The 13,110-nt window shown below is 47.3% G+C and overlaps 1 protein-coding gene across 33 annotated transcripts in view; it reads left to right on the top strand.

Annotated features, from left to right (window-relative positions):
* The window catches only part of Sgms1 (sphingomyelin synthase 1), a 258,698-nt gene extending 246,051 nt beyond the window's left edge, over positions 1-12,647 (top strand). For 22 of the 33 annotated variants that reach the window (XR_015628744.1, XR_015628741.1, XR_015628743.1 and 19 more), the window contains 3 exon segments: positions 5,734-5,887; positions 9,958-10,124; positions 10,813-12,647. Coding sequence is in view for 15 of the 33 variants with exons in the window: in NM_181386.3 (NP_852051.2) it covers positions 5,734-5,887; positions 9,958-10,124; positions 10,813-10,992 (501 nt within the window). In the remaining 18 variants the exon portion in view is untranslated. 33 annotated transcript variants of the gene reach the window in all.
* The last annotated feature ends 463 nt before the right edge of the window (positions 12,648-13,110 follow it).

Below are 13,110 nucleotides of genomic sequence, written 5' to 3'. Positions count from 1 at the left end.
TGCTGAAGGCCTGATGGGTACTGCACAGGTAGGCTGTGCTACATTTATAGACTTTTTCCTCAGTAATAAATTGACTTACTGTAACTCTTTATAAACCTTTGATATTAGTATTCTTCTATAAGGTTACTTACCTTAAAATACATTATAAAACTGTACAAAGATATTTAAGATACATATTAGCTTAAGCCTACAGCAGATTCTTTATAGACAGGATTTCTTCACCACTCTATACAGAATTCCCTCATCACTGCAGGCAGGATACCCTCCCTCATCACTGCACAGAGGATACCCTCCTTCACACTGCACACAGGATCCCCTCCCTCACACTGCACACAGGCTCCCCTCCCTCACACTGCACACAGGATCCCCTCCCTCATCACTGCACACAGGCTCCCCTCCCTCACACTGCACACAGGTCCCCTCCCTCACACTGCACACAGGCTCCCCTCCCTCACACTGCACACAGGCTCCCCTCCCTTACAGTGCACACAGGATCCCCTCCCTCACACTGCACACAGGCTCCCCTCCTTCACACTGCACACAGGATCCCCTCCCTCACACTGCACACAGGTTCCCCTCCCTCACACTGCACACAGGATCCCCTCCCTCACACTGCACACAGGATCCCCTACCTCATCACTGCACACAGGATCCCCTCCCTCACACTGCACACAGGTTCCCCTCCCTCATCACTGCACACAGGTCCCCTCCCTCACACTGCACACAGGCTCCCCTCCCTCATCACTGCACACAGGATCCCCTCCCTCACACTGCACACAGGTTCCCCCCCCTCACACTGCACACAGGTTCCCCTCCCTCACACTATACACAGGCTCCCCTCCCTCACACTATACACAGGCTCCCCTCCCTCACACTGTACACAGGTTCCCCTCCCTCTCACTGCACACAGGCTCCCCTCCCTCACACTGCACACAGGTTCCCCTCCCTCACACTGCACACAGGTCCCCTCCCTCACACTACACACAGGCTCCCCTCCCTCACACTGCACACAGGGTCCCCTCCCTCACACTGTACACAGGTTCCCCTCCCTCACACTGCACACAGGTTCCCCTCCCTCACACTGCACACAGGTCCCCTCCCTCATCACTGCACACAGGCTCCCCTCCCTCACACTGCACACAGGTTTCCCTCCCTCACACTGCACACAGGTTCCCCTCCCTCACACTGCACACAGGTTCCCCTCCCTCACACTGCACACAGGATCCCCTCCCTCACACTGCACACAGGATCCCCTCCCTCACACTGCACACAGGATCCCCTACCTCATCACTGCACACAGGATCCCCTCCCTCACACTGCACACAGGTTCCCCTCCCTCATCACTGCACACAGGTCCCCTCCCTCACACTGCACACAGGCTCCCCTCCCTCATCACTGCACACAGGCTCCCCTCCCTCATCACTGCACACAGGCTCCCCTCCCTCATCACTGCACACAGGATCCCCTCCCTCACACTGCACACAGGTTTCCCCCCCTCACACTGCACACAGGTTCCCCTCCCTCACACTATACACAGGCTCCCCTCCCTCACACTGCACACAGGCTCCCCTCCCTCACACTGTACACAGGTTCCCCTCCCTCTCACTGCACACAGGCTCCCCTCCCTCACACTGCACACAGGTTCCCCTCCCTCACACTGCACACAGGTCCCCTCCCTCACACTACACACAGGCTCCCCTCCCTCACACTGCACACAGGGTCCCCTCCCTCACACTGTACACAGGTTCCCCTCCCTCACACTGCACACAGGTTCCCCTCCCTCACACTGTACACAGGTTCCCCTCCCTCTCACTGCACACAGGCTCCCCTCCCTCACACTGCACACAGGTTCCCCTCCCTCACACTGCACACAGGTCCCCTCCCTCACACTACACACAGGGTCCCCTCCCTCACACTGCACACAGGGTCCCCTCCCTCACACTGTACACAGGTTCCCCTCCCTCACACTGCACACAGGTTCCCCTCCCTCACACTGCACACAGGTCCCCTCCCTCATCACTGCACACAGGCTCCCCTCCCTCACACTGCACACAGGTTCCCCTCCCTCACACTGCACACAGGTTCCCCTCCCTCACACTGCACACAGGCTCCCCTCCCTCACACTGCACACAGGTCCCCTCCCTCACACTGCACACAGGATCCCCTACCTCATCACTGCACACAGGATCCCCTCCCTCACACTGCACACAGGTTCCCCTCCCTCATCACTGCACACAGGTCCCCTCCCTCACACTGTACACAGGTTCCCCTCCCTCACACTGCACACAGGTTCCCCTCCCTCATCACTGCACACAGGTCCCCTCCCTCACACTGCACACAGGCTCCCCTCCCTCATCACTGCACACAGGCTCCCCTCCCTCATCACTGCACACAGGCTCCCCTCCCTCATCACTGCACACAGGATCCCCTCCCTCACACTGCACACAGGTTCCCCCCCCTCACACTGCACACAGGTTCCCCTCCCTCACACTATACACAGGCTCCCCTCCCTCACACTATACACAGGCTCCCCTCCCTCACACTGTACACAGGTTCCCCTCCCTCTCACTGCACACAGGCTCCCCTCCCTCACACTGCACACAGGTTCCCCTCCCTCACACTGCACACAGGTCCCCTCCCTCACACTACACACAGGCTCCCCTCCCTCACACTGCACACAGGGTCCCCTCCCTCACACTGTACACAGGTTCCCCTCCCTCACACTGCACACAGGTTCCCCTCCCTCACACTGCACACAGGTCCCCTCCCTCATCACTGCACACAGGCTCCCCTCCCTCACACTGCACACAGGTTCCCCTCCCTCACACTGCACACAGGTCCCCTCCCTCACACTATACACAGGCTCCCCTCCCTCACACTGCACACAGGTTCCCCTCCCTCACACTGCACACAGGGTCCCCTCCCTCACACTGCACACAGGTTCCCCTCCCTCACACTGCACACAGGTCCCCTCCCTCACACTATACACAGGCTCCCCTCTCTCACACTGTACACAGGTTCCCCTCCCTCTCACTGCACACAGGCTCCCCTCCCTCACACTGCACACAGGTTCCCCTCCCTCACACTGCACACAGGTCCCCTCCCTCACACTACACACAGGTTCCCCTCCCTCACACTGCACACAGGTTCCCCTCCCTCACACTGCACACAGGTTCCCCTCCCTCACACTGCACACAGGATACCCTCCCTCACACTGCACACAGGTCCCCTCCCTCACACTGCACACAGGTCCCCTCCCTCATCACTGCACACAGGCTCCCCTCCCTCACACTGCACACAGGTTCCCCTCCCTCACACTGCACACAGGCTCCCCTCCCTCACACTGCACACAGGCTCCCCTCCCTCACACTGCACACAGGAAAGCCCCCCCCACACACACACACACTATCACTGTTGTTTGTCTCTCTGTTTTGTCCCACTGTAGCGTTGGTTTCAGGTAGAACTGTCATCTCCTACTCTTACCTTTACTAGACTTGGTGTGAAAAATAATGATCTCCTGGCCCGGGCCCAATTTGGACTCCTTTTCCTATTTCCTTTTCATTCTTAACTAGATCATGTGTAGCTCTTTCTGCATATTTTTCCCTTTTACCAGAAATGGAAATACCATTTCTTTTTCTGAGATACTTGTTTGTTTTTTCCTGCACAGTCATCTCAGCCTCCCAAGTGCTTAGACACCAGGCAGCTACATATAGGTGATGACTTCATCTGGTTATAATTTTTTGGTTTGAGGGGACAGAGTTTCATGGTAGGCTGGCCTTAAATTAGCCAAAAATGCCCTTGAGCTCTGATACTCTCTGTTATTAATTTCCTGCTGTGAAAAATGAGAACTTCCTATCATCTGTACCTTCTTCTCCCTTCACCCTGCCATCTCTGGGACATAGAGTATCTTGTCCTGTCTTCCTCTGCAACTCAGTAGAGAGCACTTACCGGGTTACAGCTCTTCACCCCTAAGCTGTGTCCCTTTCCTGTAATTACTGTACGATAGTTCGTTTCCCACAGAGCCAGTACTTGCCTTGTGCTTTCTTAAGTAGTTCTCTATATATTTATCCATTCTCAACTTAAGCTTTATAGTCAAACGTCTTGGCTAACCCATGAGTTGCATGCCCTCGAAGACTTTTTGTGACTCCATGTTAGAGCCACCCAGCTCTGTGGCTTTCCTTTGTTGCCATCCTAGAAAGGCCTGCCTCTTCCTTTCTCTACTTATTACCTTGCTTTGTAGAATGCATCCTCTGCAGGTCCTGGATAAGGATACAGACACAGCAAACAGTCTAAAGTCTGGTTTGTTTTTTTTTTTTATCTTTATTAACTTGAGTATTTCTTATGTATGTAAAAGAGCTTTAGTTACATGGCTAGATCTAAAACTGGAAATCCTACTGCTTAAGAACTTGAAGCCCAGCCTCCTTCCCCACCCCTCATCCCAAAACAATCTTTTCTTCTAGAGTGCTCTCTAAAAGTCATTTGCATATAGATCTTTCATCTAAAGCTTGGTTTCAATCTCTGGGGACTTTGGCACAGCAGCACTCTGTTCTGATGTGCTGTGACATAGAGCTTTTGGTGTAGGTCCACTTCCTTCTGTTGTGCCGAGCGTTAGGGACGGTCACATCCGCTTTGTGGTCTGGCAGCTCTGCTCTGCCAAATAGAAATCTTAATTGCTGTTTTGTAAAGAAATTATAATGAAACACGCATTTCCAAAGCTGGGATATTAGCAATTAGATGTTGAAAAGGGGATTATGATGAGTAAATTGGCTAACTAGACTATAAAAGGATACTGCTGGGACTAGAGAGGTGGCTCAGTGGTTAAGAGCACTTGTGGTTCTTATAGTGTTTGACTTTCCAGCACCAACATGGTGACTTAGAATCATAAATAACTACTGTTCCAGGGGCCCCTCTTCTGACATTCAAGGACACCAGGCACGCACTTGGCAGACACACACACACACACACACACACACACACACACACACACACACATATATATATGCAAGCAAATCATCCATGCACATAAAATAAATAAATCTATGAAAAAAGTTTGATGCAAACATTTGCATGCCTTCTTTGATGGAGCAAACACAGGCTGCAACACAACAAAGTGAGTCATTTAAGCCATCCATTACCTGGGTATCCAGCCCAGACTTGCACTGTAGACAGCTAGATTACTTTATAAGCCTCTCTTACTAAAAGGAAGAGTAGTCAGTGTTACCTGTGTAATTTCAGAGGCTGAAAGGGCATCGTTTTGAGTCCCTTGTTCCGTGCTTTTGATCCACTGGCCTCCAGTTACTTTAGCTAGTGACTCAGAACCACTATCTCTCGGGCACACATGCGTTTGCTCAGGATTTACATTTTCTTTGTCCAAAGTAGAAATTACGGTAAATCAACCACAAATTCTTTCTGGTTTATCATAGTAAAACAAGTTGGATTGAGGCACATGGCTTAGTGGTAGGGTCTAGCATGCTTGAGGCCCTGGGTTAGAATCTCCAACCCCAGACCCCTGCTGAAATGTACTATTGAGAAAATTCTAGAGCCAAATATGTGATCACTAGCACTGAGTGCTTTCCAGGGTCTGGCACAAAAATGATAAGCACTGTGTGCTTGCTCGATGAGGAGTATTGATTGCATGTGTCTTGGAGGAGCAGAATACACAGAATAAGCAGGAATGATAGCAATGGTTGGGGTGGACTAACGACGGATCTCCCTTTCTCTCTTCCTCTGTAGCTCTTTGGAGACTGGGAAGCTCAAGTGCGGAGGATAATGAAGCTCATTGCTGGAGGTGGCTTGTCCATCACGGGCTCGCACAACATGTGTGGGGACTATCTGTACAGTGGACACACAGTCATGCTAACGCTCACCTACCTGTTTATCAAGGAGTGTAAGTCTAAACGCCTTGCTTTGCCACTTCTCACCTGCCACGCCCCATGGTCTTTTGGAAAATGAGTTTGGGGAAAGCCCCTTAAAACAGTCTGAGGCCTGAGGAAGCTGCCTTATCTGAGGAAGGCCAGGAAAGCCCTTGGCTACACCTCTAGACAGGGGGTGCCTTGTTTGTGGATATCAGCTATAATGTTTGGGTGGTTTTAAATGTATGCAAATAGAATCATTTACTCAGTGAATATATTTGAAAAATCCTGGCAGGAGGTTTCTGTCCGCTTTGGTCATTTATGTTCCCAGATGAAAAGCACACACAGCCTTTATGTTTTTAGATACACCTTAGGCAGCACAATAGCTGGGCAGTTGCCTGCCCTCCATGCTGTTAGAATCTGCCTTCCTAACAATAACCCCGAGTTATCACTTGCTATGTTTCACTGTTCCATCAGGGCTGCTCTTAGCGCCAGTTGGCCAGCCCACATGGCCACGTTTTCTTTACTCCTACCCCATGCTCTCTCTCTCCCTCCCGCACGTTCTTCTTCCAAGGTGGCTTCTTCCTTCTTTCTCCCTCCTGTTCACTCTTCTAGGCCCACCAAAACTCAGCCCCACCTATCTCTCTTCTGCCAGCTATTAGCTGCCGGACTCTTTATTCACCAACCAGAATTAACTTAGAGGCAGGGTCTAAGGCAGAGGCTACATGCAGACTCCCAGGTCTTGGGTCCCCACTTAACATTACAATAGATAATAAAAGAAAACCTCAACATTTACATATATGTATATGCATATATGTGAGCGCTTGTATGTATATATATGTGCATATATATGTATTTGTATGTGTATTAGTATATATATTTGTATATTTGTATATATATAAATATATATGTTGGTTGCATTTATATGTGTATTATCTTAATTAGGGGTTTATTGTTTTGATGAGACACCATGACCACAGAAACTTTTATGAGGGAAACAATTTAATTGAGGGCTGCCCACAGTTCAGAGGTTTATTAGTCCATTACAGCCGTGGTAAGAAGCAGGGTGGTACACAAGGCAGACTTGGTTCTGAAGAGTTAGGTAAGAGTTCTACATCTGGACACACAGGCAGCAGAAAGAGCTAGTGAGTCACCAGGCCTGATTCGAGCTTCTGAAACCTCAAAGCCTGCCACCTCATGTGGTTTGAATATTAAAAAAAAATTAAATATAAAATAAAATAATTTGAATACAAAATAAAAGTATTTGAATACAAACAACCACATGTAAACATGTTCTGCTCTTTTTTACTCTCGGGTTGTTTTGAGACATGAAACCTGGTTCATTCACTTTTAATTGCTATTAGGATTTCAGCCTTTTAATGAACAACAGATGATTTATTTCCCTGGAAAATTCAGTTATCCTCAAAATGTTACTGTTAGAAGTTATTCGGTGAGACAGTCCCCCTGTATGCAGTCCCCACGGAGGGTGATAAGTGAAAGGGGAACACAGAGAACAGACATACCGCAGTCTGGAGTTAGGAGCACTGTAGCTCCTGGACGTGCGTCTGCTGGGAGCTGAGTCAGCGTGGTCATGAGAAAGAAAACGGACAGAGAAGTGGTGCCAAGGTCAGAAGGCACCCTACGCCACAAAGCAGAGCCATGGCTTCCGTCTGCAGCAGATGGGGTGCACTTAGAGTGGTTGGGAACAAGGGAACAGTGTCATCTGATGTTTCCTTCTGAGAAGTAGCTTCAAGAAGTTCTGGTGAGAGCAGGCTAGACCAAGAGACAGTCATGCATAGGAGGTGAGGCTTGACCTCACTCTTGGGGAGAAGTGAAGGTATGGAAGGAAGAACTTGGTGACAGGACAAGCAACACAGAGGAAACAGGAGCAGGCAGGCTGCTCAACCCTGTCTTTGAAACAGAAGTAAAGGAACCATTAAGAAGTGGGATGTTCTGCAGGGGCCAGGAAGGGAGGGAGGCAGGCAGGCAGGGAGGATAGATGCCTCGTGTTTGTTTACTGTGTGATCAACTACAGGGCATCTGACCTTTGTACCACAATATAACCAGGTATAGGGAATGGAAACATTAGGGTTCGATTGCCATAGGCCCTTGGGAATAGGGTGCTCGCCCCCTACTGGTTGTCACCTGAAATTGTTTATCATGTTAAAATTGTACTAGACCATTGGCACCATGCTGTACTGGGAAACTAGGAGAGCTAGCAGGAGTCATAGAACTCTGATTTGGGATCCTGGAACTCTCAGCCCCCAGCATTCTGACAATGGAGAAAAACGTTTAATTTCTATGTGTCTTGTTTCCTCATCTTTAAAATGAGTCTTTATTTCCTGAGTGGGAAGAGGCTATAAAAAGAAAACTAAGTGACATGCATGGATACTCAGCGAGGTTCACAGAAAATGTGTAGTAGCTGTTCTTGGTGTATTGTTAAGGTATGAATATGAGTGGCTGATTCCTGCCCCCAGCGCCCAATTTTAAATTGCAAAAACAACCAAAGGGGAAAAAACCTCTTTCTTCCTCTTCCTTCTGATCCCCTCATGTTTTTCAGTTTTCACCTTACAATATATATATTATATACAATGTATATACAATATACAACTCTGTGATGATAGCCCCTCCCCCCTTCTGGCAAGGGTTCTCCCCACAGAGGCGGGCCTTTGCTTACTGGTTTGTTGTTCAGACATCTCGAGTAGCAGCCGTCCAGGGAATGGTAGATGCACCCTGCCTGAGTGAATGACTGTTGGACCCCTCGAGAATCCAGTAAAAGTCAGCAGTTCCTTCTTCCCTGAAATGAGGACAATAGATCCATTCAAAGCTTTCTCTGAAACCCCAGGCCCTCTAGCCCCCTTCCCATTGAGAATGTGGAATAGAAATCTCAGAGTCGCTCAGATGATGTGTAGGTGGGGAACCTGAAAGCAGGATGGGGTGATCGCAGCGACTATCACTGCATGGTCCGTGTCTAAGCATTTTTGGCACAAACATGAGCTAATCGCCAACGAACATGCCAAACTGGATGGGGAAAGGACCATGAGGTTTCAACTCTACACAAAGAACTGCGGCAATGGAGTAAAGATGGGCGCACAGCGGTCCTCCCCAGGGAAGAACACAGCACCAGACTGCCGAGTGTCAAACCACCAGCCCTGAGAACAGTGCATACAAGGGATAGAATATGGACTCCACGGGTTATAACTAGGAATATGTTCATATACAGACACATGTATGCATGCAATAACTATCACTGGAAAGAGGCCAGGAATTGGAAACAGAGTGGGAAGAGATACATAGGAGGGAGAACTTGGAGGGAGGAAAGAGAAAGGAGAAAACACTAATTCAATTATAGTCTCAGAAATATACATTTAGAAAAAGCATCTGTGGCACAGTAGGTGTTGGATTTACATAAGGCACTTAACCTCAGTTTATAGGCTACGTTTAATTAAAGGCATTGGACGGCCTAGGGAGAGAGCTCGGTGAGTAAATTGCTTGAGGTACCAACCTAGCAATGCATGTTCAGCTTCTTAGCACGCACAGAAATACCAGGTGGGCGTGGCAGCACGCCTGTAGTCCCAGAGCTGGTGTGGGGTGGCGGGGTCCTAGGAGCGAGCTGGGCGGCTGGACTAGCTAACACCCTCGAGACCTTCGGCGGCAAAGAAGGGTAGCGCAGTCAAGAAAGAAACTAGTCAAGCTCTGGCTTCTGCATGTGAGGCATACATACACACATCAGTGTCTATAGCCACACAAACATGCATACACACACTGCACGTGTGCACATAAAAGTGCCAGTGGAGCGTCTTTTACAGATGGAGCTCAACACGCTGACCTGTGCACATTTGGTCATAGTCACCTTTTATGTTACATTTCTGGTTTTATGAAACAGCTTATAGCCCCATATAAATCACTGCCGCTAGTCATAGTTCATTTTAAAAGCCATATCCTGCTGTCTCTAGTTATAGAGAAACAAAAGGTCCTTTAGATTGCTGGCCCATGTAATGGGCTTTCAGGGGGAAACGTGTGAGACGGTTGGTCCTCCAGAATGGCAGGGGCATGGGTGAGTGGTATTTAGAACCAGGACTATTGCAAATGTTTCCTCTTCTAGATTCCCCTCGGCGGCTCTGGTGGTACCACTGGATTTGCTGGCTCCTCAGCGTCGTTGGAATCTTCTGTATTCTCTTAGCGCATGACCACTACACTGTGGACGTGGTGGTAGCATATTACATCACCACAAGACTCTTCTGGTGGTATCACACGATGGCCAATCAGCAAGTGAGTCACCCCCTTCCCTTTGATCTAAGCTTCTCTCGCCCCAGGCTTGGCGCTGCTGGCTGAGGCCAGAGTTCAGAAGTGTTGGAAAGACTGGAAATGTATGGATCCTTCTCACAGTTTCCCTCTCTTAGGAGTCCACTTGTGGTGGTGCTGGCTTTTATAACACCATTCCTCTGCAGAGTCAGCTGTAAAGTGTTAATGTAATTGGCCCAGATACTGCTTTCTTCTGAAACATAGACACCCACTGTCTGTGAAAAAAATATTCTCTAAGCCGGTCTCTGCACTTAGGGTGCATTCCTAACCTCCTTTGGTTATGATGGGGCCGTCACTAGTTTCATAGTTACATTTAATTAAGTTATTAAATAAATTTTATTTATTATATTTATTTATATGTGTTACATTATAAAAATATTATAAATAGATTATATATGTATTCTATAAGAGCACAGGAAGTTAAGATCCAAGGAGAGTGAAGAAGGGCTGGCTGAGATATTTAATAGGCACAGGTTGAGGGAGTCTCAGTTGCCCTTGCTCTGCTGGCGTCTGCTGTGTCCAGGGTATAGTGTGGTGAACTCAGTGAAGCTGGGCTGTGTGGGTGGGTGTGGGGCAAGTCTTTGAATTTTAACATGGGAAATATTTTCAAGGAAAGATAAGATTAAAGAGACATCTGTGGTCTTTGCTTTCCTAGGTGCTGAAGGAAGCTTCCCAGATGAACCTCCTGGCCAGAGTGTGGTGGTACAGGCCATTTCAGTACTTTGAAAAGAACGTCCAAGGGATTGTACCTCGATCTTACCATTGGCCCCTTCCCTGGCCGGTAGTCCACCTTAGTAGGCAAGTTAAATATAGCCGGCTGGTAAACGACACCTAACAGCCTCGCCGCCTAGGGGAACGAACGAGGAATGGTCCGAAGTGCTAAAAACTCCGTGAGAGAAGACGCCATAGAGTAACCACCTCCCCTGCTATCTCTCAAGTTACCTTGACTGAACCCATTGAGTTATCTGCTCAGCACTGTGATCTTTTTTTTTCTCTCCAAAGGACCCGCGTTGGACAACAATAAAGAAAATTTACCATATCATGCACTGTACACATTTCCTGTTGTTAAGCTTGGGGCTTCTATACCGGGCAGCCACCATGTCCCTTGTGTCATCCAGCCGCGCCACCGTGCGCGTCTGTATCCTAAGCGCTGGCCTTTCCAGCCACATCTGGAAATAAAGTGTGTTATTTTCTTGGGAAAACATACTTTTCATATATCTCTCGCCCCAAAGACAGGGCTGTAAGCCATTTTCTAGTAAATGTCTCTATGAAGGGTCCTATTTGTCTGAATGGGAGTTGACTCAGAATCTCTGCCAATTACACCGAGGCTCGGCTGAAGACGCTAGGTGCAGAGAGGTTTGGTACCTGGGGTTTTATACAGTCAGCAGAGATGGTGTATCAAAAAGTGCAAAAAAGGATTCTGTTATAAAGCGATTTTTCTAAGTATTTCCTAACTTTATTTTTCAAAATGATGTTATGAAAACCAAATTTAAAGATTTTTACATGTCACAGAAAAGAGAGTTAAACTTTAAAGATGCTTCTTGGGAGAGAAATTTGTCTATGTTTCTAGTGCCTTTCTTGTCTTGATTGTATGGTCGGTTGGTAGGCAATCTTAAATGTTTTTATTTATTCCATGAAAATATAAATGTATGTATACACTACTAAATTTCGCATTTATAGCTAAATTAAAGCGAAAGACTGCTAATGGTTTGAAAACGGTTTTGAACTGAAGAACAGGGGTATGAATTAGAGTCTGCGTCTATTCACATATTGTGAGCAGACAGCACTGACAAGTGCCACTGAAATTCTTCTATGGATTTGGTAGTTCGGTTTTAACTACTCAATAAAAACAGCCATGAATATTTTTTTTTAAAAAAGAGAGTTTCGAAAATGATCACTTACCTGAAACTTGAAAGCTATAAATTAGTTATCCACACTCTCATGACAGGTTTGCTGGTGGGCAACAACAGCAAAAAGAGAGCTATTTCTTTACAATATATTTGTGCAGAAAGCGCATGTAACTCTGAGTTTTACTCCTGACATACGTATGTTTGGGGAAGTATTCTACTCTATACTTGCCAACGTGGAGAACAAAATAGTTTTCTAAGAGTGAAGAAGTATATATATATATATAAATATAAATATAAATATAATATCCTTTCTGTATTTTATGTGCAGCAGGATTACCTTCTGTAGGTTTCGTGTGTGTGCACGCGCGTGCAAGAGTGTGTGTATGCGCGTGCATGTATGTGTGCGTGTGTGTGTGTGCGTGTATGTGTGCGTGTGTATGTGTGTGTGTAGTGTCTACTCACCAAGGTGATATTTGTATTGTAAAACAATAATGGTGAAGGAAATAAAGAGGCTTTTAAATTTTTGTTTGTTTTAAATCTTTGTAAAGTTATTATTCCAGAGAGTATACTGATAATCTTACAACTTACCTAAATCATAAATTAATCAAAATGCACTTTTTAATAAAAACTTATACTGAAAGTCTGTGGCTATTATATTGTGTTCATCTTCACAGAAATCATGAAGCTGTTAAATCAATGTAGGAAGCCAGGCCTTGGGATCTCTTCAGAGCTTGCCTCGCCCAAGTCTTTATTTATTATTCATCTACCTCTCCAAGCAGGACTTTTAAAACGTATTTTTTTTAATTGTCAAAAGCCCCTAAAGGTTTTTGTTTCCCAGTATGTAAAAGGAGCCACAGATAAACGGAACTCAAGCTGTCACCATTGTTTGCCAGTAACTGAATTTTCCAGTTCTCAAGCAAATCACTCGCTTTTTTTTTTTTTTTTTTTGGTAATGGAACCAGTGCAGCCTTTCTGAGGTACCAGAGTTGCTGCAGTGCGCCATGTGGACAGTCCGCAGCTCAGTGAACTCTTCACAGACAAAGGTGGTACTAACCCTTGATTTAAAGCAAGGAAGGGCTTTAATAGGCGAGGCCCAGGGTAGC

This window comes from Rattus norvegicus, chromosome 1, assembly GCF_021556685.1.
Source record: "Rattus norvegicus strain SHRSP/BbbUtx chromosome 1, alternate assembly SHRSP_T2T, whole genome shotgun sequence".
Lineage (NCBI taxonomy): Eukaryota > Metazoa > Chordata > Mammalia > Rodentia > Muridae > Rattus > Rattus norvegicus.
This window is presented reverse-complemented; position numbering and strand designations above follow the sequence as displayed.